At 55.5% G+C, this 25,884-nt stretch overlaps 2 protein-coding genes across 6 annotated transcripts in view; one reads left to right on the top strand and one right to left on the bottom strand.

Moving 5' to 3' along the window:
* Positions 1-3,648, bottom strand: part of LOC308227876 (cholesterol 7-desaturase nvd-like) — a gene marked incomplete at both ends in the record, with an annotated part of 13,617 nt that extends 9,969 nt beyond the window's left edge. Inside the window, 1 exon segment of the mRNA XM_080630772.1 lies at positions 3,351-3,648. Coding sequence (XP_080486898.1) covers positions 3,351-3,648 — 298 coding nt within the window.
* A 12,947-nt stretch (positions 3,649-16,595) lies between these two features.
* GRIN1 (glutamate ionotropic receptor NMDA type subunit 1) overlaps positions 16,596-25,884 on the top strand; it is a gene marked incomplete at both ends in the record, with an annotated part of 37,439 nt that continues 28,150 nt past the window's right edge. For all 5 annotated transcript variants that reach the window (XM_080630824.1, XM_080630823.1, XM_080630822.1 and 2 more), the window contains 2 exons: positions 16,596-16,853; positions 19,633-19,767. In XM_080630824.1, coding sequence (XP_080486950.1) covers positions 16,596-16,853; positions 19,633-19,767 — 393 coding nt within the window. The remainder of the gene's footprint in view (positions 16,854-19,632; positions 19,768-25,884) is intronic.

Here is a 25,884-nt window from a genome sequence, read left to right as displayed (position 1 = left end):
TCAGGGTTCACTGGGAATGGTAGCTGGAAGGAGAAGCCCTTCACCTGTTTGCTCTTGAACCCCAAGAGCCATCCACACCTCAGCTCAGCAGCAAATCCCTTCCTCGGGCAGCGGCTGCAGGGTTCTGGGACCCAGAGCACGGACATCTTGGGAAAAGGGAGTTTTGTGGTGGTACACAGGGAGCCCCTGTTTCATGCAGGGAGTGGAGGGTTGGTGCTGGAGAAGCTGGGCCTGCATTGCCCCAGCACTCAGACTTGTTTTCTCCATCACTGGGTCTGATTCCTTGTGCTTGGTGAGCTTTGCCAGGCTGGGACCTGTCCCTGCTCAGTACTGGGATCACCTTCTTCCCCTCCATCCCAGGGCAGCACTGCCAGTAGCTGGGCTGGAGCTATAGGTCTGGCCATGGCACTGCTTCAGCCAGCTGTGCAAGGCAACCACAGCTGGATGACATGCCGCAGGATCACCTAAAGGAATGCTCTTCCTGCAGGGGACTGAGGAGGTGCCAGACTCTTTCCTGGCCTGGCACACTGCTGCTCTGGGGGTGCTGCAGCCCTGCAGCCCTGCCAGCACCTACAGCCCTGCCAGCAGCTCCAAGGAGAGAGGCTGCTCATTGGTGACCTGGTCTGAAGGCAAAGCCAGACCTGCTTCAGTGTCCCCACAAGCCTTGTCTTCCTTGGAAGGGGACACGGCTGGTCTGGGAGCTCAGAAGTACTTGGGGGCTGTTCACACACGTGGCCACTCAGTTGAAGGCCAGGTCCTCTCTTCCATACTGTGCTTCACGTAAGTATTCAGATTTCATAGCTTCTGAAATCTGCTCCATATAGCAGTTGCTGTAACTTACAGCTCAGCTAGTGAGAAATAAGAGCAAACTAAACTCTGGGAGCCAAGTTCTGTCTGTGTTTTCCTATGCAGCCACACTGCTGACAAGTGACACTGGGAGCTATCCCACCCACAACCACTTTCCTTTCCAATTTCCAGTCAAGGAATCAACTTCCTTGACTGAAGTTCTGTGGTCTGGGCAAAGAAAAGGAAACCCTGCAATCTTTCCAGCCTTTCTTTTTAGAAGGACTATTTCTGATACCTGGCACAAATGAGCTGTTCTCCAGTGCCTGGAGATCCCTCCTTACCAGGACACCTGGCTCTGTTATCCCTGCAGGCTTTCTGGAAGGCTCCACACATCTGCTGGCAGCAGGCACAAGGGAGTGGAGGCACCCGAGGTGCTGGTCCTTCCCCCTGCCCCAGGTAATAGGGATTCATTCTGAAGCATCAGCATTTTGTTCAATCTCTAACATGCCTCTCTACCTGACCTGAGGGGAAAGGCAGGGAAAAGGTTTCTGCCTGTGTTACACGTTCACCAGGAGTAGCAGCAGTGTGGAAACATAGAGGAGCAGCTTTGGATGGGACAGACCAGAGCACTGCAGCTACAGCACTTGCAGCAGGGCACCAAGAAGCATCAGTTCAGCCTTGTGCTTCACCCACCAGTTTTAAGATGATTTTACCCCAAGAAGGTCCCACCTCTGGACCTTTCCTTCGTGCATGCAGGCTGGAGCTCTTCTGCCTTGAAGATCTGAAGCAGTGCTCATGAGCAAGGGTCTGGCCACACTGCTGGGCTGTCCAAGAACCTCACCCTGGGCTCCTGAGTGAGTGCTGCTTTTGCCTCCAGCCTTTGCACTCTGGAGCCAGCAGAGCCAGAGGAGATGCTGATCTTTGCTCTGACTGTGCCTCAAATCTGATGTGTCTCCACTTGGGAGGACAGCATCCTGGCCTAAGGTACAGTGAAAATTCTGTTGCAGGTGAACGTTAGAGCATTAACAGGCTCATACTGATGGTTTCTTATTAAATTAGGCTATTTATTTTATGGAAAATAAGCAGCAATTGTAGAAAGAATAGGACATAAAGTGCCCCAAGGCCACCTTGGGCAGTTGTGGGCACTTGGTTGGAAACATAGAGCCTTGGGAGGCAGCAGCTCAGAGGACCTGCTTCAGCATAGGAGCCTTGCTGGGGTCCAAGCAGATTCCCCACAGCAAGCACCCAGTGCACCATGGATCAGAGCAGTTCTCACCCTACTTGCACAACATCAGGAGAGAATGAGGCTTTCTTGCGTGCTCAGCGCCATGCTTTGGAAGGTGCTTCATTCCAAAGGATGAGTCTTGCAGGGACTGAGTCAAGTGGGATTTATTCTCTCATCTCCCCTAGCTCACTGCCTCTGGAGCAGAGTTGCGTTCCCAGGCTGTGCTCAGAGACTCAAAAAACTTAGACACCCACAAACCTGGAGGCTACAGGCTGTTAAACTGTTGTATTTACTGATAATCTTCCTGGCACCAGTACGCTATTGCCACTCTGCCATCACAAATGATTTTACCTGCGCATTTCACGTAACTGGGTGCCAGGAACCAGACTTCAGGCAGACAACTAAGGCAGTCCCAACAGCCAGGCTGCAGGAAGCTCTTTAGGATGTGTATATGGGATTACACAGGTCCCATTACACCAAAAGAAGACCCAACCCAAACTCAAACAACTTCACAGAAGAGGATGGCTCTTGAAAATAGAAAAAACATCCCTTGTGATGAGGAAGGCACTCGCACAAGTCCAAAATCATCTTCAAGGCAAAAGGACCCTGGACAAACATAGTACCTGCATGTGCCTGAGGCTCCATTCCGATCTCTCCAGGTCATGGGGAGCTGCAGACAGTGTTGCCTGGGGAGGTAGTGAAATGCTCTGGTGTGCCAGCAAGGAGCCAAGAGAGGGAAGCCCTGCACACTCTTGAGGACCCTGTGCCGTGATGTCCCCAGCGCCCCACTGGGATAATCAGTGCCCCTGAAAAGGCCCAGGCTGTGACACTCTTGGTGCTCTTACATTGGTGCTGGCTGGGCTGCCCTGAGAGGGATGCTCAAGCAGAGTTGTAGCACTGCCACAGGAGAGCCCGCAGGCAGGGCTGTCCTGGCAGGGATGCCCTGCACACAGACTCCAGGCAGGGACACTGCAGTGTTGGCTCGAACGCCCCAGGGCTCCAGCAGGACGCTTAGGCTAGGTTGCTCCAGTGCCCTGGCGAGGATACCCATGTGAGGATGTACCAGTGCCCCAGTGGGGGTGTCTGGCCAGGGATGTCCCAGCTCCCCAGCAGGAATGCCAGAGCAGGGACGCCCGGGTACATGCCCTGATGCCCTGGCAGGGATGTCCCGGTGCGGACACCGGCTGGGCGGGATGTGCCAGCGCTGCGCTGGCTGCCCCGTGCCCAGGCAGGGATGCCCGGTGCCCCAGCCCCATTCCCGGGGGGTGTGTGCTGTACCCGCACTCCGCCCAGGTCCTGACCCCCCCGCCCCGGGGGTGATGCGGTGCCGGGCACTCACCGAGCAGGGCGAGGCTGCGGGCGGCGCCGCGGGGCAGCTGCGCTGAGTCGAGCAGCCGGTACCAGCCGTTGGGGAAGGGCGGCGGGGGAGCGCCGGGGCGGCGGGCGCGGCGAGCGCTGTTCAGCCCGGGGCATGGCACGTACCCCACCCGCCCGGGGCCGCGCCGCAGCGACAGCGGCCGGCAGCAGCCCTGCAGCAGCAGCACAACGAGGAGGAGGAGGAGGAAGAGGAGGAAGAGCAGCGCCTCTCGCCCCGGCTCCGCAGCCAGCAGCGCCGCACCGCACCACCCGCTCCCCATAGCGCAGCCTGTCCCGCCGCCGCCACCCCTTATAGAGAAGCCGGGGAGGTGCCCCACGGGAGAGGGGGGGCGGGGACACAGCCGACACCCCACACGGGGTCTCCCCTGGAATGCAGCCGGGAACACCCGGAGGGGACGCGCTGCTCGGCCCCGGGGAGCGGAGGGGCGGAAGGAGGCGGTTGCTCCATGCGGAATAAGAGGGCTGAATGAGGGAGTCCAGCTGCAGCCTCCTGGGGCAGTTACCTCGGGGGTGCAGAGTGCAGGGCTCTTCTATACACAGTGAAACGGCAACGAGCACAAGCTGCAGCAAAGGGAACTCCACTTGCACATAGGGAAAAATGATCATAGAATCCCAGACTGGTTTGGCTCATCCAGCTCCAACCCCTGCCCCGGGCAGGGACACCTTCCACTAGAGCAGCTTGCTCCAAGCCCCTGTGTCCAACCTGGCCTTGAACACTGCCAGGGATGGGGCAGCCACAGCTTCTCTGGGCACCCTGGGCCAGCGCCTCAGCACCCTCACAGGGAAGAACTTACTCCAGAGAGGATAAACTAGGGCAAAGCCAAGGCTGGGCTGTTGGGGCATGCCAGCTGGCTGGAAAAGCAACGCAGAGAAGTAACGCTTGATTTAGTGTGAAGAATTGCACAGGTTCAAGAGCTAACCATAAGAAAGCCACCTGGCATGGAGATGTAGTCAGAAATTTCTACGAGAAGCAGCAACCCAAGATACCCACTATAGAGCTGAGTAATTGAGAACTGAGAAGCACACAGACATGGGACTGTGGCTGAAGCAAAAGGAGCAACTGAAAGGGCAAGTTCAGACAGGGTGAACTTCTTGAAGGCCTCGCGTGAAAGGTTTGGGTAAATATTTACATAACCTATTGGAAACCTGTTGTAGGGGAAGAACGCCAGTGTAATGATGCAGGAGACTGGATACAACAGTTGGGAGTAAACAGACATCCTTTGCAGAGGGGCAGGCTGCGAGTCCTGTCTGAACAGGGGAAGAAAGAGAGCCGCAATTCTGGCAAGTGAAGGGAAGGGCATGGAGATGCTCCGGGGGCTGGAGCAGCTCTGCTCTGGAGCCAGGCCGACCCTTAGAGCAGCTCTCAGTGCCTGAAAGGTGGACAGCCTGTCTCAGTTTGCTTCAGCTGAGTGAGGAGAACCCCAAAAAGCAACAGTGATTTCAGTACTGAAGCAGAGGGTCAGCATTATGTCTTGATGTAAGGGATTGGTACAATCCTGCCCTATGCCTCTGAGGGGCTGGAGGGAGACCATGGCCCAAGGCTGTGGATTTCATCCCCTCTCCTTCCAGACTGACACCAAAGGCATCGGGGCCCAACAGAACTGGGAGGGAAAGTTGAGGCAAGCAGCAGGACAGGTAAGAAAAGGAAGCATGGAGAGCGTAGCAATGCCAGATGCTTTCTGTCGTGCTCAGGAGTTTGAGGACGGTTTCTGGGTGCAGAGCAGAGCCTTCTGGTCCCAAGAGTCTGCTGCTGGGCCGGATCCTTTGGCCATCTCGAGCATCACCAGCAGGGCAGCTTCTTGGCTTGTGTGCAGGAGTCCTGGGATCTGCTGGCCTGCTTCCGAGGGCACCGGGCCCTACCATGGGCAGCCTCTGCCCATTGGGAACAGAGGCTCAGCCACAGCCTCCCCTGACTCCTGCAGTGAATCCTCCTGCTGCCTGGGGTGGGAGACGGGAAAAAGCCGGGATGGTCTGGACCCAACCAGACAGGGAAGTGCTTGAGGTGCCCGGGAGTGAGTCTGCAACTACTGCGGCAGCAGTGCTGGATGGGGCTGCTGCAGATGGAGAAGTAACTGCAGGCAGGCAGAGGGCTGGTGGTGGTCTTGGGGCTCAGCTCCTCTCCCTCCCAGTACAGGCAGCGGGGCTGGTCCTGGTCTCAGGGCTCAGCTCCTGTCCCTCTGGGCTTGCAGCAGGGCTGGTACTGGCCTCGAGGCTCAGATCCTGTCCCCCTGGGCAGGCAGTGGGGCTGGTGCTGGTATCAGGGCTCAGCTCCTGACTGCTGGGCAGGCAGTGGGGATGGTGCTGGTCTCCCGACACAGCTCCTGTCCCCACCAAATGCAGGCAATGGGATGGTGCTGGCCTCGGGGCACACCTCCTGTCGTCCCCCCCCCCCCGTGCAGGCAAGGCCAGCACCAGCCCCGATGCCTACCCATGGGGGACAGGAGCTGAGCCCCGACGACAGCACCAGCCCCTGTGTGCCCAGCTGGGACAGGAGCTGAGCCCAAAGGCCAGTACAAGCCCTTCTGCCTGCTCAGATGAGACTGGATCTGAGCCCCGAGTCCAGCACCAGCCCTGCTGCCTGCCCAGGCGGGGGACAGGAGCTGAGCCCCAAGGCCAGCACTAGGCGCCCTGCCTGCCCAGGGCAAGTGGAGCTGAGCCGCGTGGCCAGCACCAGCGCTGTTGCCTGTCCAGGAGGACAGGAGCTGAGCCCTGAGGCCAGCACCAGCGCCGCTGCCTCCATGGGGCAGCTGAACGAGCTGAACCCCGAGACCAGCAGCAGACCAACTGCCTGGGCAGGGGGAAGCAGTATCTGATCCCGGAGGCCACCACCAGCCCGGCTCCCTGCCCAGTTGGGACAGGAGCTGAACCCCAAGGTCAGAACCAGCCCCTCTGCCTCCCCAGTAAGGACAGGAGCTAAGCCCAGAGGCCAGCTCTGGACTCGCTGCCTGCCCAGGAGGGAACAAAAGCTGAGCCTTGAGACCAGCACCAGCCCTGCTGCCTGTACGGGGGGGACTGGAGCTGGGCCTCGCTGCCAGCACCAGCCCCGCTGCCTGCATGGGGTGGGAGGGACAGGGGCTTAGCCCTGGGGCCAGCAGCAGCCCTGCTGCCTGCACAGGGGGACAGGAGCTGAGCCCGACGCCACCAGCAGCCCCAGTGCCTACCCAGGGTTACAGGAGCTGAGCCCCGAGACCGGCACCAGTCACGCTGCCTGCATGGAGGGAGCAGGATCTGAGCCCGAGGACAGCACCAGCCCCACTGCCTGCCCAGGGGGATTGGAGCTGAGCCCCGAGGCCAGCACCAGCGCCTCTGCCTGCAAGGGGGGCACAGGAGCTGAGCCCTGAGACAAGCATCAGCCCTGCTGCCTGCATGGCATGGGACAGGATCTGATCCCCGAGGCCAGCACGAGGACCCGCTGCCTGCCCAGGGAGACAGGAGCTGTGCTTCAAGGTCAGCACCAGCGAAGCTGCCTGTATGGCAGGGAACAGGATCTGAGCCCAGAGGCAAGCTCTGGACCCGCTGCCTGCCTGGGATGGACAGGATCTGAGCCCCGAGGCCAGCACCAGCCCCGCTGCCTGCACAGGGAGTACAGGAGCTGAGTCCTGAGGCCAGCACCAGCCCCGCTGCCTGCACGGAGTTGGACAGGAGCTGAGTGTAGGCCAGCACCAGGCTCGTTACGGAGGGACCTGCTCGTTAAGGAAGGACCTTGGGCACTGGCAGTGCCAGCATCACCCGGGTGCACCAACCCGCACGGTGGCTCCAGGGTTCGTGGGGGCTTCCCGACCTCTGCCTGGGGGTCCCTGCTCCAGAGGCACCCACAGCTCCCCCGGTTGCTGCAGCCTTGGCTGTCCCAGGAGCTGGAGCGCTTCTCTGACATGGAAAGTTTCAAGGCGTTGATGCTGACAAGCCTGATCCTGGATGCGCTGCCTGTCTGTGGGCTCAATGGAGGAGTCCAGGTCATGGTGCTGCGGCCTGACCTGCAGAGCCACATGGACTCACTGAGGGCACTGGGAAACAGTGCAGGTACAAAGCCCAGCGCCTCCTGGTCCGAGAGGGCTCCTGTGCTGCCAGTGTGTTGCGGGGCAGCCGAGGAGGCGTAGAGTGCTTCACTGAGTTCAGCAGGAGGCAGGAGGGCAGCGCTGTGGCCAGCACCAGCTGCAGGGACTGCCCAGAGAGACAGGAGGGCAACGTCGTGAGGAGAACCAACTGCTCTGCCTGCAAAGGGAGAGGCCAGTGCAGAGCTGAGACCAGCACCAAGTGCTGTGCTTGCCAGGGGAACAGGAGCTGAGCCCTGAGGCCAGCAGCGGGGCTACCACTACACACCACCCTCCTGCCCTGCAGTACTGCTATAAGAGATGGAGCCTCACATGATGGACCGAATGAATTCAACAAATTTATACCGAAGGTCCATGGACAAAGAAATGATAGAACGGGGGGGTGTGTGCGTGTGAACATATATGCTTGGATCAGCACTAGCAGTGGGGAACTCACCCCTCCCTGACTTCAGCTCCAGCACTGCTACATGAGCAGAGAGGCCAAGAGCTCAACAACGAGGCAAGCACCAGCCCCAATACCTGCAAGCTTGGGGACAGGAGCTGAGCCCTGAGACCAGCACCAGCCCCACTGCCTGCACAGGGGGACAGGAGCTGAGCCTCCAGACCAGCACCAGCCAAGCTGCCTGCATAGGAGGGACAGGAGCTGAGCCCTGAGGCTGGCACCAGCCCCACTGCCTGCACAGACCAGTACTGGAGCTGAGCCCCGAGCCTAGCACAGGCCCAGTTGCCTGCCCGAGGGGACAGCAGCTGAGTTCCGAGGCCAGCACCAATCCCACTGCCTGCAGAGGGGAACAGGAGCTGAGCCCCAAGGCCAGCACCAGCCTTGCTGCTGGCACAGGGGAGGACGGGAGCTGAGCCCCGAGGCCAGCACCAGCCCAGCTGCCTGTCCAAGAGAGGCACAGTGTCTGAGCCCCAAGGCCAGCACCAGCCCCGCTGCCAGCAGGGCACTGGACGGGATGTGATCCCCGAAGCCAGCACCAGCCCTAATGCAGGCCCATGAGGACAGGAGCTGAGACCCAAGGCCAGCACCAGCCCCGCTGCCTGCACAGGAGGACAAGAGCTGAGCTCCAGGGACAGCACCAGCCCTGATGCCTGCATGGGGCAGGACAGGATCTGAGCCCCGAGGTCAGCACCATCCCCGATTCCTGCATGGCACAGGACAGCAGCTGAGCCCCAAGACCAGCAGCAGCCCTGCTGCCTGCACAGCTGGGGACAGGATCTTAGCCCTGAGGTCAGCTCCGGACCTGATACAAGAGCTGAACCCTGAGGCCAGCACCTGCCCCGCTGCCTGCCCAGTAAGGACAGGATCTGAGCCCCGAGGCCAGCACCTGCCCCGCTGCCTGCACAGGGGGACAGGAGCTGAACCACGAGGCCAGCAGCAGACACGCTGCCTGCAAGGGGTGGCACAGGAGCTGAGCCCCTTGTTTCCCCCCAAGGAGGCAGCGGGGCTGGTGCTGGCCTCAGGGCTCAGCTCCTGTTCCCCCTCATACAGGCACTGGGCTTGATGCTGACCTCGAGGCTCAAATCCTGTCCCCCTGCAGGCATCGGGGCTGGTGCTGGCCTCGGGTCTCAGCTCTTGTCCCTCCTTGGAAGGCAGTGGGGCTGGTGCTGCCCTTGGGGCTGAGCTCCACTCTTCCCAGGGTAGGCAGATGCGCTAGTGTTGAAAGCAGGAGCTGTCCTCTTTCGGGCAAAGCTGGGCAATGACCTACAGGGAACCCTCCCAAGGCAGCTGGGAAAGAGAAAAGGAGGAACCAAGAGTGCATGAAGCAGGATATGTTCTCATAAGTTGTGTAAAGTGAGGATAATTAAGCATTGATGAGGTAACTGTAGCTTCTGCTGGTAGACTTCTTCCTTGGCTGGTACATCACAACCTGTGCTACACTAAAGCATTTGTTTGGGGTTTGAAGCAGTGGCTATAGGTACCCCCAATTTCTAATGCTTCTGAGTTTGCTGAGCTAACTACCTAAGGCTGAAATGCTTCTCTCCCCAGGTTTGACACATAGAGGAGCAGTGCTCATGGTAGAGAGGGTTCATCTGCTTCAAGAGGCGGAAAACACAAAGGTTGTAGGAAAACAGGTGAAGGAGAAGGCTGGAGCATTCTAGCACTTCTGGGACTTGTCATGGTGACTGGGATGGGAAGTAAAAGGCAATCCACAGGACTGCAGGAAGCCTTGTAGAGCTGGGTTGCTGGCCACAACTACCTCAATGACATTTTTTGCTAGATAACTCTCCCTGTATGCTTCTTTCCAGGAAGCCCGCCTTGAAACTGTGTCTTGCTTTTCAGATGTGCTGACTTGCAAGTAACATTATAGATACCTGTAGGGAAGGAGAGAAAAACAGTGCACTCATCAGAACCAGGGCCATTTAGCCTTGTTTCATCATGTTTCCATTCTTTTTTAGGCTGGTTTCATAATAGATACTGTGCAATTGATCTTTCTATCTGTCCTCAGGAGCAAGGTTTTGGGTTTTTTCTGGCAAGTATCAGTCACACATGACAGGAGGGCACAGGTTTGCTGTCACATTCCTATGCTCTGGATTTTCTGTTTGAGCCCTAACCACCAATTACCTGTTCTGATGAGTGCTGGAGCACACCCAGCTCCATGCTCCGACCTGCCAGCTGGCTCCTGGGGTGAAGTACATCAAGGGCAGCAAAAGCTCTGGTGCCACTCAGCTCCTGCCCCTACACGCTGCATTGACAAAACTGGGCCAGCTCTGGCTTTGGCTTCTTCAGCATCCTCCAAAGCTCCTCCCGAAGCTGTTTGATTCTCATTTATCATGTTGGGTGTCTTTGAAAGCCACATCTGGCAAGTTGGAAAGCAGCCCTCTAATTTTTCTGTTCTTCCAAAGCTGGAAGCATTCACATAGGAGCTGCATGGGCTGGGGAGCCCCTGGGGCTAGTTAAACACTCACAAAGACATGAATATTTCCCATCAACAGAATAAAGTGCTGACAACTGAAGTGTCCTGGGCAGCCTTCACTGTAGAGGCAGATCATGTCTGGCTTGGGGAAGCTCAGAGCTGGGCCCCAGGGTGTGAGGGGAGCTCTGAGCACTGTTGTGGGCTCCTGGGAGGGGGCAGGAGGCTTGGGCAGGCACACAAAGCCAAGGAGGGGTTTGCTGCCTCCTCCCAAAGGCAGGTTTCAGGGGTGAGGACTTTTGCACATTTCTGCACCCACCACTGTGAAGACAATGTCGTGGTTTTGAGGACACCCGTCTCTGGAAGGGTTACAAGCTCAAGAGCCACTCATTTGTCACTGACCCCTTTTTCCTTCCTGCTTTTCGCCTTCATACCACCTCAAGGAGATTGAACGTGCCCAGAAGTCTCACTCTCCACTTGATAAGGTGCAACAGGGGGGCACCTCTGCCTCACACTAAAGCCCGTCATGGACTCTGCACTGGGGAGATGGCCACTGGGAGAAGCTCGTATGCCTGTATCCCAGGGAGTTTGTCCCCTCCAGCACACCTCCAGCCTGTTCAAATTTCACCAACCCCCACATCTGATAATGAGCGGGGCTGCCCTGGATGTCAGCTCTGCTCTCCTCAAAGAGCTCCATCTCCAGCCACTCTGCACTGGTGACTGCATCACCAGGTTACTGGGGCCCAGGTTCCAGTGTCCTCCAAGGTGAAGATCTGCAGGAAACTCCCAAGCAGGGACCAGACTTTCTGAGCTTCTTTCCAGCCCCTGCTGTGCAGGAGTCCCAGGGGGCTGGAGGTCCCTGAGGACAAGCTATCCCATCTCCTGGGATACTATGTGCAGACAGCTGAAGCTCAGCCACCTCTTGGCTGGTTTTCCAGCAGAAAATTGGAATTTTGTCAAAATGAAATTTTCCCTACGGAGCTTTTCAAATATGTGAATGCTGGTTTTCCCTTAGAAAATTATTCCAGTGGAAATTCCTACCCACTGCTACTGCACATCCAACTGTGTGTTTCTGCACATTCAGCTGCTTCTGATTTCATAGAAGCTGTTTTTATGTTTCTTGCCATCTTTGCCTCTGGCCATTGATGTCGCATATCCCATCCTCTTACCAGTCACCTGAAAGCCTCCTTGCCTGCTCAGGAACCTCTCAATATCCAAAAGCCAGACTAACTGCTTGTGTCTTGTTTTAACTTCCCCCAGCCTATATCCAGCTGCCTTGAATATAGGCAAAGTGCTGGTGGATGGTGGGAATGCTCCTGCACATGGGTGATGCAGTGATGCAGTAACCTGATAGTGGAGGGGGAGAGATACTTCAATCCTCATCATTCAGCTTTGGATGCTGCTGCAGCTTCTTTCTGTGACTCCAGAGGTGACACACACTGTGTTTGGGAGGGTGGCAAATGCCCTTGGAGGCACAAATCCTGTGCCCTGTGGGGAAAGCTGAGTAAAGACAACACAGATGTCCATAACAGGGCAGCTCTGTGTGCACCAGCGCTGGAGCAGTGAGATGTGCTGCCTGGTGGCTCCAACAGCCACATCTGAATTGCAAAATAGGTTGGGCTGGGCCCCTGTCAGCTGGAAAGCATTTAGGGAGAGCACAAAACCAGCTTAGAGAGTGCAGTCAGTGATGGGTGTCATCTGGAAAAGAGGTGGAGATGGGGCCAGAACGTACAACAACAGCAGCTCAGGCACTGCAGCTGCTCAGACACTTTCACCTTGGCCTCCCATTGCTCCCTGCATTTCCCCACCACGAAAATAATGCCTTTGGACACTTTCCTCTCTGCAGACACCAGCCATGTTCTGTCAGTCTGGATGGCTGACACCATGACAGGGACATCCTCCTGCTGCATCCCAGCTGCTCCCACAAATCACATCCCAGAGTGGGCTGGCGGTTGGGAACACACTGCATCAGTCACCAGGGGGTGGTGGATCCTTGTCCATCGTCCCTGTCCCTGCCTGCTGTCTGTCACCCACTGCCCGCCTCAACCTCAGGCTGGGGTTTAGTGCCGCCCTCTACCCCTGTCCCAGGCCATCCTGCATCCAAGGGCAGGTTTCCTCCTCCTGCAGAGGGACCCGGGGCATGGGGGTCCCCAGGAGGTAGCCAGTTATCCGAACAAGAGGAACAGGAGGTGTGATGAAACTGTGCAGGAGGCTCCAGCTGTGGCATGGGGATGGTGAAAGGAGGGGAGGGTTGCTTTCCAAATTCACCACCCTGCCTACCCCAGCGGTGCTGGAGCCTGTTTGAACCGAGGGAGTGACTCTGGAAACAGCTTTTCCGAGGCTCCACCATCACTCCTGATAGGCTCCGACTTCACCCACCCTCGTCTCTTCTGCAGCAGCCCATGAGGAGGTTTTCTACAAAGGGTCTCAGGGGACCTTTTCTCAGCTTTTTCAGCCTCTCTGTAAAGGATGTGATCCCTGCTCTGTGGGCAGCTTTCCCATCTGGAATTCCCCAGTGCTTCACACAGAGGCTCAAGCCACTGCCAGCTGCTGCTCTGACCCCTCAGGGGCACCTCCAAGGAAGCACAGCCTCTTTGTTGTGTTGAAATTCATGATCTCTGACCCCTTGCTCAATATTAGAGACCAGTTTTCCAGTTAATGCTTCCACTGCATCCACAGGCCTGTCCTAAAGGCAGAATCAACACTCACTTTTACTTACATGGCTCTGTACTGGTTGTCTAAAAGTATGTTTCAGCACTCTGTTTATGAAACAAATGGAAGGAAGATGTGAAAGAAGAATAACTAAAGGTGCCAACAAGAAATCTGGAGACAGACTTTTGGCAAGGGCCTGTAGGGACAGGCCAAGGGGAATGGCTTTAACCTGCCAGAGGGGAGACTGAGCTGAGCTCTTAGGCAGAAGCTCTTCCCTGTGAGGGTGCTGAGGCGCTGGCACAGGGTGCCCAGAGAAGCTGTGGCTGCCCCATCCCTGGCAGTGTTCAAGGCCAGGTTGGACACAGGGGCTTGGAGCAAGCTGCTCCAGTGGAAGGGGTCCCTGCCTGTGGCAGGGGTTGGAGCTGGAGGAGCTTTAAGGTCCCTTCCAACCCAAACCAGGCTGGGGTTCTCTGATACGTTCTCATTTTTTATAAATTAAATGAAATAAATTTCATTTTATGAATTTTAATTCATAAAATTATGGCTCAGGGGAGACCTCATCACCATGTTCCAGTATTTAAAAGGTGTCTACAAAGAAGATGGAGACTCCGTTTTTAGAACGAGTCACATGGAAAAGACAAGGTGTGATGGGTGCAGGTTACTTCTAGGGAGATTCCAATCAGATGTAAGAGGGGAATTTTTCCCAGTGAGAACAACCAGCCATTGGAATAATCCACCCAGGGAAGCAGTGGATTCCCTAACACCAGACAGAGTGCTGGGACATCTAGGCTAGGTCATGCTTGACCTAGAAAGGCTGGACCAGATAATGCTTAAGGTCCCTTCCAACTTGGGATCTGATGAACTTTCTCAAAGGAAGAATTTAGTTTGTTTGGCAGCTCCATGATGACTGGCACAAATTGCAAATTCCCAGTGCTTGATTTCCTCTTTTGTGAAATTCCGTATTATCCTTTCCACCCATGGGACTCCTCCCTTACCCCAAGGCAGGTGAAAATTCCAGCTGGGTTCAGTGCTGCTTCCCTCAACTCTCTGGGGTTTACACTGACTTTGGCCATGGGAGGAATTACACTGTTCACAGGCAGCAGGACTGCACACAAACATCCATCTCATTCTCTTGTCCAACTCCTCTGCATCTAAGAAGCATCCGACATAAAGAGCAGCATCACACTAGGGCATGCTAATTGTTAACTGTGTTAAGTTCTTGTGCCAAACCAATGCCAAACTGCATTCCTTACTCTTCCTACAGGGAACTGCAGCTAATCAGGAGGAAAGACCTTTTCTGCTCTGACATGAGCAAGCCAAAAAGTATCTCAAAGCCTGCCTCTTTCCTTCATCTTCTCTGCTAAGTCCCCTGCTGTGGGCAGGTCTTGCCTTTGTTATCCAACTGCCATCATACCCATCAGGGTCCAGGTCTGTATAGTCCACTGCAAAACAATTTCTCCCCAAGCAACCTACTGCAAATGCAGCTCGGAGGCAGAGGAGGGGATGAAGTTGAGTATGTGCAGTCTAAGGGTATGAATGCAGCTCTCTTCGATGCGCATCCTTTGCTCCTCCAAGACAGCATCTGGGCCCCTCAGGATGGACAGGACCACACCACATGAGCACAGCAAAGCCCTCACCTCCATCCCTGGCAGAGTGGGAGCGACACAATGACACTGTGAAGGGTGAAGCGTGCTGGAAGTCTGTGCTGAGAGCACGGCACAATGGGTGCAGAGCTCCAGGCAGAGCACTGCAAGAGTTAAGGTGAGGTGGGGCCATTTCCCTTCTGTCACAACCTCCATGGGTTTCATGGCTTTCCCAAGTAATTGTCCGCAGCTTCCTTGAGGGATCCAGGAGCTGGAAGGGTGCTGTGCAGAGCAGAAGCCCTCGCATGCTGAGCTCCTGCGGCACTGCACAACAGCCATTTTGCTTCTGCAGCTTCTTCCAAGTGCATGTGGGCAACGTGGGACACAGGCGAAGTGGTTTCCATGGCAACCTGCACTTCAGCGGTGCCAGGGAGAAAATTTGTGTTGCGGGGGGGGGGATAATTCTGCTTCAGCTCACGTTGGCAGCGGCAGCACCCCAGAAATGGCTGGTGTGAAAATACCTCTGGGATGCTTCCCCTGCAGCGCTCAGCCTGCTGTCCTCATGTGCTTGCTGGTGGCATCAGTCCCACAGTGTCAAAGCCACATCCTGTGCTAGCTGAGAGCCCTCCGGTCCTTTTGTTTGGATCTGGGGGGCAGCGGGTTCTGGCTGCCTCTCCCCTCTGGCCCTGGAATGGGAGAGACACGGTATGGGAGTGGAATTCAACCCCATTCAGCCATGGAGCAGGATGTTGGCCTCTAGCTGCCATGCCTCCATTCCCTTTGGGGAGGCTAATGATAACCCAAGAGCAGGTAGATAAAGAGAAACCCAAGAAATCTCCTCAGCAGACAAATCTTATGGTCATATCCAGGAGTTATGTGGTGAATGTAGTGGAGGAAAATGGCTGGTTGCCCTGTGAGCTCATGTCTGGAGGAGCAGTGGCTCTGTGTGGAGGGACAAAGTGAAGCCAAGCAACCAGCCTGAGCATCTGCTTAACATCTCTGCCCAAGAGTTGTGTTGGCCAAGGGGGGTTTCTCCAGCACTTAGAATGAACACAGACCCCAGCAGCATCCATACTACAAGCAGCTCTGACTCCCCAGCCAGGCCAGGTTGTTCAGAGATGCTGCACGACTGGACTATTTGCTCTGGAGGACAAATCCTGAAGACCCTGTTCTACCCCAGTCCAGTGTCATTATGTCTGGTGTCATTGTGTCCAGTGTGATTATGCCTCCCAAGGCAAGAGGGGCACTCAGCCTGGGAATGGGCAGTGAGGGTGGGAAGGATGGAGCACACTCCATTACGGCTGGAGGCGCAGCCCCAGGCAAGCTCTGCCCCCCTGCACCCTAAACCCCTTCCTGGGCAGGAGCCAGACCCCAGACCTGTGTGCCCCCCCAACACTGGTCCGGGGAGTGTCCAGCACGGGGCACAGCAGAACCCCATGGATCAATCAGTGTGCTCCAGGAGGCTCTGCCTCAGCGCCGGGGTTAGGGGGTGGTGAGAGGGGTAGTGGTGGTGGGAAGGTCGGAGGGAGGAGGTGGTGGGAGTTGAGAGGAGGTAAAATGAGGTAGAGGGTATGGTGGTTGATGGTGCCGGGGGCTGGTGGTGTGTGTGGGGGTGATGGTGGTGGCGGAGGTCGGGGGTGGTGATGGGCGGGCGGTGGGGAGGGTAAGGTTGGTGATAGTGCGGAGGGGCGATGGTGTCGGGAAGGTGGTGGTGATGGGGGGGGTGGTGATGTGGGGGGCTGTGGGGGTCGATGGGGAGTGGTAGTGATGGAGGGGGGGTTGTTGGTGATGGGGGGGTGATGGGAGCAGGGGAGGTCCCAGGTTCCTCCCGTCTCCCCCGGGGCCGGGGCGGGCGCTGCGGCAGAGGGGCCGGGGGCGGGCGGGGCGGGGCGGGCGCAGAGCGCGGGCGGTTCAGCACCACGGAGAGCGCCCGGCGGAGCGGCGCTGAGCCGAGCCGAGCCGGGCAGGGCCGGGCCGGGCCCCGCGGCCACGCTGAGCCGGGCGGGCGGCACCTGAGCCGGGGGGCGCTGGCGAGGGGGGCCCGGTCGGTCCGGGCCGGCCGTGGATGAGCACCATGCGGCTGCTGCTGCTCGCCCTGCTCTTCTCGTCCTCCTTCGCCCGCGCAGGCTGCGACCCCAAGATCGTCAACATCGGCGCGGTGCTGAGCACCAAGAAGCACGAGCAGATCTTCCGCGAGGCGGTGAACCAGGCCAACAAGCGGCACGGCACATGGAAGCTCCAGCTCAACGCCACCTCGGTCACGCACAAGCCCAACGCCATCCAGATGGCCCTTTCCGTTTGCGAGGACCTCATCTCCAGCCAGGTACCCCGGGACGGCGACTGCCCCCTCCACCACCGCCACCGCCGCCGCCGCCGGGCACCCCCGCCCCATCCCCGGAGCCGAAGCGACTCCGGTTCTCCCCCGCCCCGGGTTCTCCCCCTTGGGTCCGGGCGGGCAGAGCCGCGATAAGCGGGGTCCTGCCCCGGGGTGCCGCTGCCCGCATTGCAGCCTTTATGTAAGCGCGGCCGGGCTGCACCTCCCGCAAAGGCACCCGCACACATCCCGGGGGGCACAGGGGCACTTACATACACACCCCGGGCACAGATAGGCTCAAACATGCCTCCTCGGGCACACATGGACACTCACACACACCCCGGGGTGCACACAGGCTCTCACACCTGGATCACGCATGCAGAAAGCAACATGCATGCACACATGCACCACAGACATGCATGATGCACACAGGGCTGTATGAGCCTGTGGATGCTCACAGCATGGATGCTCACAGCATGGATGCTCACAGCATGTGGGCATGGGGACCTCCACACGTGCACACACATACGTGTCACTGTCAGAACGGCCACAGGCTGCTCTGCATGTACATACACATGCCATGTGCACACGTGTATTTTGTGTCTACACTCATACCAGTGTGCAAACACACTGATGCACACATGCTATGCCACATGCAGACATGCATCCGTGCGCACATATGAACACACACTGCACTAGGTACACACACAACACACAAACACACCCCACTGTGTGCACACACATGTACCTGCACACACCCCCAGGACACACACTCAAATGACTGTGCATCACGGCTGCACACCGCCATCACACACAGCACCACACAAAGCGTGAATTTGACACACCAGTACACCCACTGCACACACACAAGAGACACAGGCGCACAGACACAGCATGCACACACACACAGGGAGCTGTGGGCACACATGCGGTGCATGCTGTGCCTGCATGCCTACACACACAAGCACAGCACACTCCTCCCTCCTGCCTGCATGGGTCATGCTCAGCACACACAAGGGAGCAAACTGAACCTGCAGTGCTGCTGGGTGCTCTGTGTCCTCTGGGTGCCCTGTGATGGGTCCCCTCTATCCTCCTTGTGTGAGCCCAGCCAGCCAGCCCCATTCCCCCCGTCTGGGGCCATCAGGTGGGCAAACAGGCAGGTACAATCCCCACACGCACCTCAAACACGCCCATGCACATGCAAAAGGTGTGCACGGATCTGTTACATCGGTACAAACACACACACAAATTGCATGAACACCCGCGCCACCGAGACTCACGCACACCAACATGCACATATGAATACATATATGCACCCAGGCACACACAGCCAGGGAGGGGAACAGAGCTGGAGGAGCACGTTCACATCTCAGCTTCCCAATGTGGGGATGGAGGATGGCTGGAGATGTCCCTGGGGATTGTGGCAGAGCCAGGCAGGATGCGCAGTGCAGGCTGTAAGAGATACCCACTGCCCAGTGGGGAGCAGGGGGAGGCAGCAGGCTCAGTCCAGCCCCTCGCTGAGGCAAGGCCCCATTGAAGCCATCAGGCTGATGGGTGCCTGTGTCAATGCCCCCACTAAACCGTGGCCCCCTGGCAAACCTCATGGAGCCCAGGCTGGTGCAGGGTTACAAGTGCTGGCACATCCCTGCTTGAGCAGTGAATGCAGGAGGCAGCTAATGCAGGGCACAGAGGAGTCTGTGGGTGCTGGGGGTCAGGGTACTGGGGGTGGCCACTCTGTCCCAAACCCAAGGGCTTCTTCCAGCCACCCTCATCCTCACCCACTGGTGCTGTGCCCAAGCAGGAGCTGTGAGGCAGAGGAGGGGCTGGAGCCTGCACATGGAAAATGGCTCCTGTCACCCACTGCTGTGCCTTGAGCTTGCTCCCACCCAACACCAGGCAGAGTCTTCCCCTTCCCACCCTGTCCCCAAGTCCCCTGCCCCTGTCCTCGCAAGCCATCCCTCCAGCCTGGGCACAGAGCACATCCTGCGGCTTGGGCAGATGCTTGGAGGAGGAAGGAGTGTTATTTCCTCCCAGACATCAAAGTCCTTGCACTGATCCACCCTAGCTGGAGACCTGTCACCAGCTGAGGACATTCCTTGTGCTTCGAAAGGGCATCAGTGTAACAAAGGATCCCCTGGGGGTTACCCAGATCCTTCCTCTCCATTTGACACAAAATAGGATCCTGCTAGGAACCAAAAACCCAGCCCTGTAACAACAGCGGGATCTTGCCCAGATTCTCCTCTCCCATTTGGGTATAACCCAGATCCCATCATGCAGTGTGCCGAGGGCAGATCCCGGCTCCTGCCCCCCCGGCTTCCTCCTGTCTCCTTGTGCCAAGGGCCAGATGGCTGCTCTGCTCCATGGCTCTGTCGGCTCCTGCTCCCAGTCCCAGCTGACCACTTTGTTTGTAATAGTCCTCAGAGGGGAATTACAGCAGAGTATTAAATGTGTGGTTAAAGAAATCGCATTACACAGTGTAACTGTAAGGGAAATGTTTCCCTTTAATCTGTAATCCAGGGAAGTTATTAGTTTAGCAAGTGGAGTGGCATTTCCATTACGATAGAACCCTGAGCAGACCCATCACCTTTACAGCCCATGGCACAGCACCCCTTGCTTCCCGGATTCTTCCTGACTTCACTGTTTCTGATCGTTTGAATTCCATTATCTTGCTAACATGGGGCTGTTCAGCGCTGCAGAAAAGAAAAGGGAAAAATAAGAATAAAAGTCACACGTGATGGCCAATGTGCTCCTGTAAAATAATGTTTGTGTCGTGTATCCTGTCCTGCAGGTCTATGCAATATTAGTTAGTCACCCTCCTGCTCCCAACGATCACCTAACACCAACACCCGTATCATACACAGCTGGCTTCTACAGGATCCCTGTCATTGGTCTGACAACACGCATGTCTATATATTCTGATAAGGTAACTGATGCATGTTTCTAGTCTAGTACCTCATACGTGTGATGTAAATCAAGTGCCCACCAAGAGGGTTAATGATGTCTACACTATGCCTATCTCTATGTCTCTGTCCATCCCTCCTCTCCAGTTAAACCTCCAGCTCCCTCCCTTCCTCCCGCATTCCCTGGTCCACCATTTTTTCACAGCTGGCAGTGCTGACCTACATAGTGCTGGATGATTCCTGCAGCGATGCTCTGCCAGGGTTCGCTGCTCCCCAGCCACGGCAGACGCATGAACCAGCTCCTGCTCTGCAGGGACAGCCAGGGTCCTGAGTGCTTCCCAGTGCAAGGGGGGATTGCAGAAGGGTCCTGGTGGAGCCTGTACATCAGGCAGGAGCTCTCTGGGGCTTGAAGGCTGTTTGGCTGCGTTAATTTCTCTGGGTTTATGTGACAGTGGTAGGGGAGATGATAGAATTGACTCACAAGTTATCCCGAGCCTTTACATGACATTCAGTCTGGCCAGCACTCAAGAAAGATGTTCGAATTCCAGCATCTCAAACCTGTGGAAACATGGAGGCTGCCAGGATGGATGAGGTCCTGCCGTGAGCAGGGGCTGGGGCAATGAGGTGCTGCACTGGCCAGACCTTCCATGCCAGGCACTCAGCTCACAACCCATCCTGCAAATACACTCCGTGATCAGTAGAAGCAGAAGGAGGAGCTGAGCAGAGCCAGGCTGTCCACGTGCCACTGCAGCCTCGGTGGAGGTGCTGGTCCAGGTGCACGAGCTCAGTGGGTGAGATCAGGCCTGTTCTGAAGCATGAATTGGCCTTTGCTTGGAAAATGTGACTGTTCACAAATGCAAATGTTCAGTGCAAAAATAGTCCCTCCGCCTACATGCTGAATGAAGTCAAATTTGAGGAGGGAGGGGCAGAGGCTCCCAGAGATGCACCAGCTTGGCTGGAGCAGCAGCAGGTCTTGGCATCTCCCACGCTATAAAACCATGGCAGCAGCAATGCAGTGAAAGCAATGGTGGCTGGCAGGGCTGGGGACCTGCATACCCTGGCAGCATCCCACCAGGCACTGGTGGAAGGAAAGGGATGGAAATGAAGCTGGCAAACGGAGGGAGAGGGCAGGCAGCAGGTGAGAAATGGCAGGAGGAGTTTGGTTCATGCTGCTGAGGGGAGGAGATAGGTCTGGTAGCAATGTCACTGAGAGGGACCTTGTCACAGCACATGTGATGGCAGGGAGAGAGGACCCTGCATAGTCCGATGTCAGCTCTGCAGGGCCGTGCTTATGAAGTAAACAGCAGCCTTTCCCACAGCGTGACCTTGTGCTAGATTTGTGTGTTCACCTGCGGGGTGGGAGCTCCCCTGGCAGACTCACCTTCAGCCCTTCTTTTCCTATTTAAAACCCATTTTCCACAAAACTGGCTCACAAAGCCTCCTGGCTCACTTCAGAGCTGGAGGAGTGACCCACTGAGGCAGTAGCGACCCACAGCAGTGGCAGGAAGATGCTCCCCACTGAGTATTTGGGGATGTTGTGCTGTGGGGTGCATTCACCAGGCAGGTCTCACCCTTCAGAGCTCTCCTGCCTGGCTGGCTTCATATCAAACCCCCTTACCACCAAGGCAGACAGGGGCTTGAGGACTTTGCCCCATCTCCTGCCTCCTCTCACTCTCTGCAGAGACCTCAAAGGGACTGGGTGGGTAGAGGAGGAAGGATGCTGAAGAGTGGGCTGTTGGGAGCTGGAGAGGACAGTGAAGGCGGGAGTAGAGCAGAGGGCAGCAGAGCAAAGGGGCTGAAGCCATGGAACAGTTTCTGCACACCCCATGCAGGACAAGCTGGTGCAGTGCAGGGACCTTCAGTTGGCTCGCTTTTTGTCTCTCACTGATCAGCTTTTTTTTAATTCAGGAAATGATATCTTTCAGCTTAGTTTCTATGGAAACGTCTCTACAATCACGTTGTGTGTTTGCCCCGGATTGGTTTTGAACACATCAGCCAATTTTAGCTAAATTTCACAGAGGGTTGAAGTCTCAGAGTTAATTATGGTCTTCCCAATGCTATGCTGCCAGGGAGAGGAAGAGCCTGGGCCACAGCAGACACAGATTTGCCCAGTACCTTCTAACGCTCTTAGAGCATCTCCATTCGAGCATAGTGGTCCATGAGCTGTAGCCAGTCTTTCAACAAAGATACCCTAGAGAAGCGAGTCTTATTGTACCCAGTATTCAACGAACTATTTGTCCTAGAAATGGTATTGCAGATATCAGACTGGCCACTCTGGCTTGGCAGCCTCTGTTTGGCCTCATTATGTACCTACATCTTAAGAAATCGTTACCTGTTTCCTCACATTGCTCAGCACAGTCCTGCCTGTATAGTGACCGAGTCCCTGAAATCCTGGTAACCTCTGAGTGAGGTGAACAGGGAATTGCAGGACAGGAGGGGGGTCTCATGGTAAAGGCAGCAGTGATACCTTCACTGTGGTTCCACCACTATGGGGAGCCCTTCATGGACTCCTCATGGACTGAGCATAGCAAAAATAAGAATCATAGAATCCCAGACTGGTTTGTGTTGGAAGGGACCTTAAAGCTCATCCAGCTCCAACCCCTGCCACGGGCAGGGACCCCTTCCACTAGAGCAGGCTCCTCCAAGCCCCGTCCAACCTGGCCTTGAACACTGCCAGGGATGGGGCAGCCACAGCTTCTCTGGGCAAATAATGCTCTGACTGTCTCATGCTGGGCCCTTGAATGGACTGGCTGGACCATTGCTTTAGTGCTTCTGTTCCCCACGTGTCATTGGGGGTATTTATATCTCCTTTGCATCTCAGCCAAAAAAGTGAGGTGACATTAATGTCTTGACAATATGAGAAATATGAAATTATACCTAAAGCGTTGGAGAAAAGCTGGTGGGGAAATGCACAGCTCAAGAGGAGGGCTGGTGCTGTTCATCACCACCATGTGGTACCACACCTACATGATGAGGATGAAGGGACATGCTGATGCCCTGTGGTGCTGAGCCCCCATCAGAGAGGAAGAGGCAGCCCAAGGGTGGCTCCTAACAGGCCTTGTCTGCTGCTGAAAGAGATGGACTATAGAGTTTAGTCATTCCATACTTGGAAAGCCATTTCAATGTCCAGCACCCGGTCCTGGGAGTTGAAATGAGGTTTGTATCGTTCTCTCTCCAGCCTGGTCATGGGGGTGTCTTTTCCCTCTGGTTCCTTGTTTCCATATAACCACTCCATGCCTTCCAGAGGTTACTGCTCACGGAGAGGGATATTTTTCTTTATTACTGGTCTCACTGGCCACCAGTACTCAGCAGGAACAGTGTTAGTCAGCATGGGAAGCGCCACTAAACAGGGGAGAAGAGTGATTGCTCTCAGGGTTCCAGCCGGGAGGAGGTCAGACCAGCCCCACCACTCCACAGGGCTGCTGCTGTGATATGGAGCCATTCCCTAGAGGCTCACAGCTCCTGTACTCCATGCCCTGCAGGGAAAGGTGCACAGCTCATCACGTCTGAGCCCCTCATACATCTGCCCTCACTGAAATCCCTCCTAGCACAGTCTGAGCTATTGCAGAGTTACCTCAGCTCCCTCCTACGTCCATAGCTATCATGCAGTGGGCTGGCTGCTTTCTGGTGGGGCTGAGCCACACGTGTACTGGCAGATGGGCTGAACAAAGCAGGGGATGGAGCCGGCCAGGTTCCTTCCATGGAGACACTGGCCAAGGCTTCTTCTTCATACCCAGCTGATGACTTTTGCTGAATTATCTGGAATTTCATATATTGGTATCTCTGTCAATCTCCTTGAAGCTGCCCAGACAGCAGTTTTGGAGTGCATTGCTAGAACCGAGGCCCTCAGTGCCATGGGTTAGTGGTGGACTTGGCAGTGCTGGGGTAAAAGTTGGACTTGATGATCTTAAAGGTCTTTTCCAACCTGGCTGATTTTGTGATTCTAAGGCGGGGCTGACCAGATGATTTCCATAGGTAATAAACCAAAAGCACATTGTTTTCTCAAGCCTGTAGGAAAAATCACCAGCCATGGACTATGAGCTGTGATAAGCCCTCAGGAGACAGAGGTAAAGAAGATAGCAATCCTTTCACTCATGGTCCTTATGTGGGCACACATACACTGCCTGGTGGCCCCGCAGCCTGCACACTCCCTCTACATACACACAAACCCCATCAATAGGCACCCAAATGTGCACCCTGCCCCAGGTACGGCATGGCCATGTGCAGCTGTTCAAGCACCCAAGCACATTCCCTGCATGGGCAAATGCTCACGCATGCTTTCTGCATGTAAGTGCTGATGTTTATGCACACACAGAGTCCTTGTTGTCACATGTGCATACATAAACATACACGTAATCTATTCAAACTTAGCTCCTTTTAATAGCTACTCATATCAACCAAGTCAGCGCCACTAATAATCCACAGTTCACAAGAGTCCTGACCCAGCACATGTATGCAGTCTCACAACCACACTCATCCCAGTGCATTTAGGCTCCAGCCCCGTGGGTTTCTGCTGAGTTGATTCCACTTTGAAGCCTGGATTTGATCCCAACATGTATTTACTTACTGTTTGCGGGAGTTCAGTGAGGAAGCACAGGGCTGAGCACTCAAGTTTGGGTGGGATATAGGAAAATACTGTAGAAAGCTACTCATATCCCAGCCCTCCCGGCAGGCAGCAGCCACACAGAGGAAAGCAAAGGATGTGAATCTGCAAAACATCTTACCAGGGGAGCTGTTGATTTGAAATGAGGAGCATTTTGAATGTGTGCCTGATCTGAGAGGACCAGGTTACCACCCATGGCAGCTCAGAGGTAGAGCACTTGTAGCAGTACCGGCAGGGATGGTGCTGATAGGTGATGCAGCTGAAGTGAGTGAACGTGCTGTGCCGGCTGTCTCACAGAGACTGTGTTAAAAATCAGGTCTTTAATAGCAGTTATTTGCCTAAAAATGGGCTAACTATGATGCATAAACCATTGCATCCTCATACTCTGCAGGACAGCCCTTGTGTCCATGCACTGCAGGGCCAGGAAAGCTCTGGGCCGGGTTTCAGAGGCTCTCACTGTGTATGCTGTGAGGGGTGATATCAAATCCTACAAAATCTGGGTCCCAGCTGCCCCTGCACATCACAGATTGGACTTTCTAACCTTTGGGGGACTCTGCTGTCATTTTTCTGCCAATCTTTGGGCCCTGCAGAGAAGTTCAGCAGCCCCATGTGCTTCAAAAGCGGGGCTCAGGATGTGAGTGCTCACCCTGACATCCACGCTTGGTGCTTGCAATTAGTTATTCTTCATTGTCCTGTTTAAAAACCACAAGCCTGTAATCCAGGAGCTGAGACACCACCATAGCAAGTCCATGACCCTTTTGACTCCGCCTCAAAAAGCAAACTTTCCCGAACTGTTGAATCAGGCGGCTCTCCAACAACTTCGTAATGCAATTCATTCACCTGAATCCAGCGATATGTAGTTACAACACTTAAGAAAGCCACGACCAGATTAAACTGCACTTTTTGCAAGCTAATTGGGAAACTAGAAAATAATCTGATGCAACATTGAAATGCCAAAGATGTTTTCATTTCAAAAAGGAATTGAAATAATTTTCAGTTAGAATTTTGATTTTTTGCCTTTATTTTTCAGATTTTTTTATTATTATTATTAGCTACTCTGTTCTTTTTTAATTTCTTTTCTCTCTTCTGATTTTCCCCTGTTTTCGTTTTCCCTGGATTTTCTTAAACCAATTACAAATGCTCAGGGGTTAAATATTAAAAGTGCTTAACCCCATCTTATGTGCCCCTGGCCTGGGCTGTGGAGCTGGGCTGGAAACACACTGACATCTCTGCTGGCTCCAAAGAGAGCTTGAGCCCTGTGCTGGTGTGGTGACCATGGTTGTCCTCCCACTGTTTGTCCCCGTGGGGCTTCCTCCCAGTCTTGTTGATTAGTGCTGGGCTTGTGGGGTGAGCTGCATTTCTCCTGCTCTTTGAGTAACTGGGAATCTTTGCATCAGTGATACAAAACTGCAGCTCTGAGATGCATGTTATGGCCCTCCTGATTGTTTCCTCCTTCGATCAAACATTCACAGTTCCTCCAATCTCTTCAGTAATCAGGAAAAGCTCCCAGTGCTCTGGTATTTCTGCTGCTGCCTGC

This window comes from Psittacula echo (assembly GCF_963264785.1).
Source record: "Psittacula echo genome assembly, chromosome: 16".
NCBI lineage: Eukaryota > Metazoa > Chordata > Aves > Psittaciformes > Psittacidae > Psittacula > Psittacula echo.
This window is presented reverse-complemented; position numbering and strand designations above follow the sequence as displayed.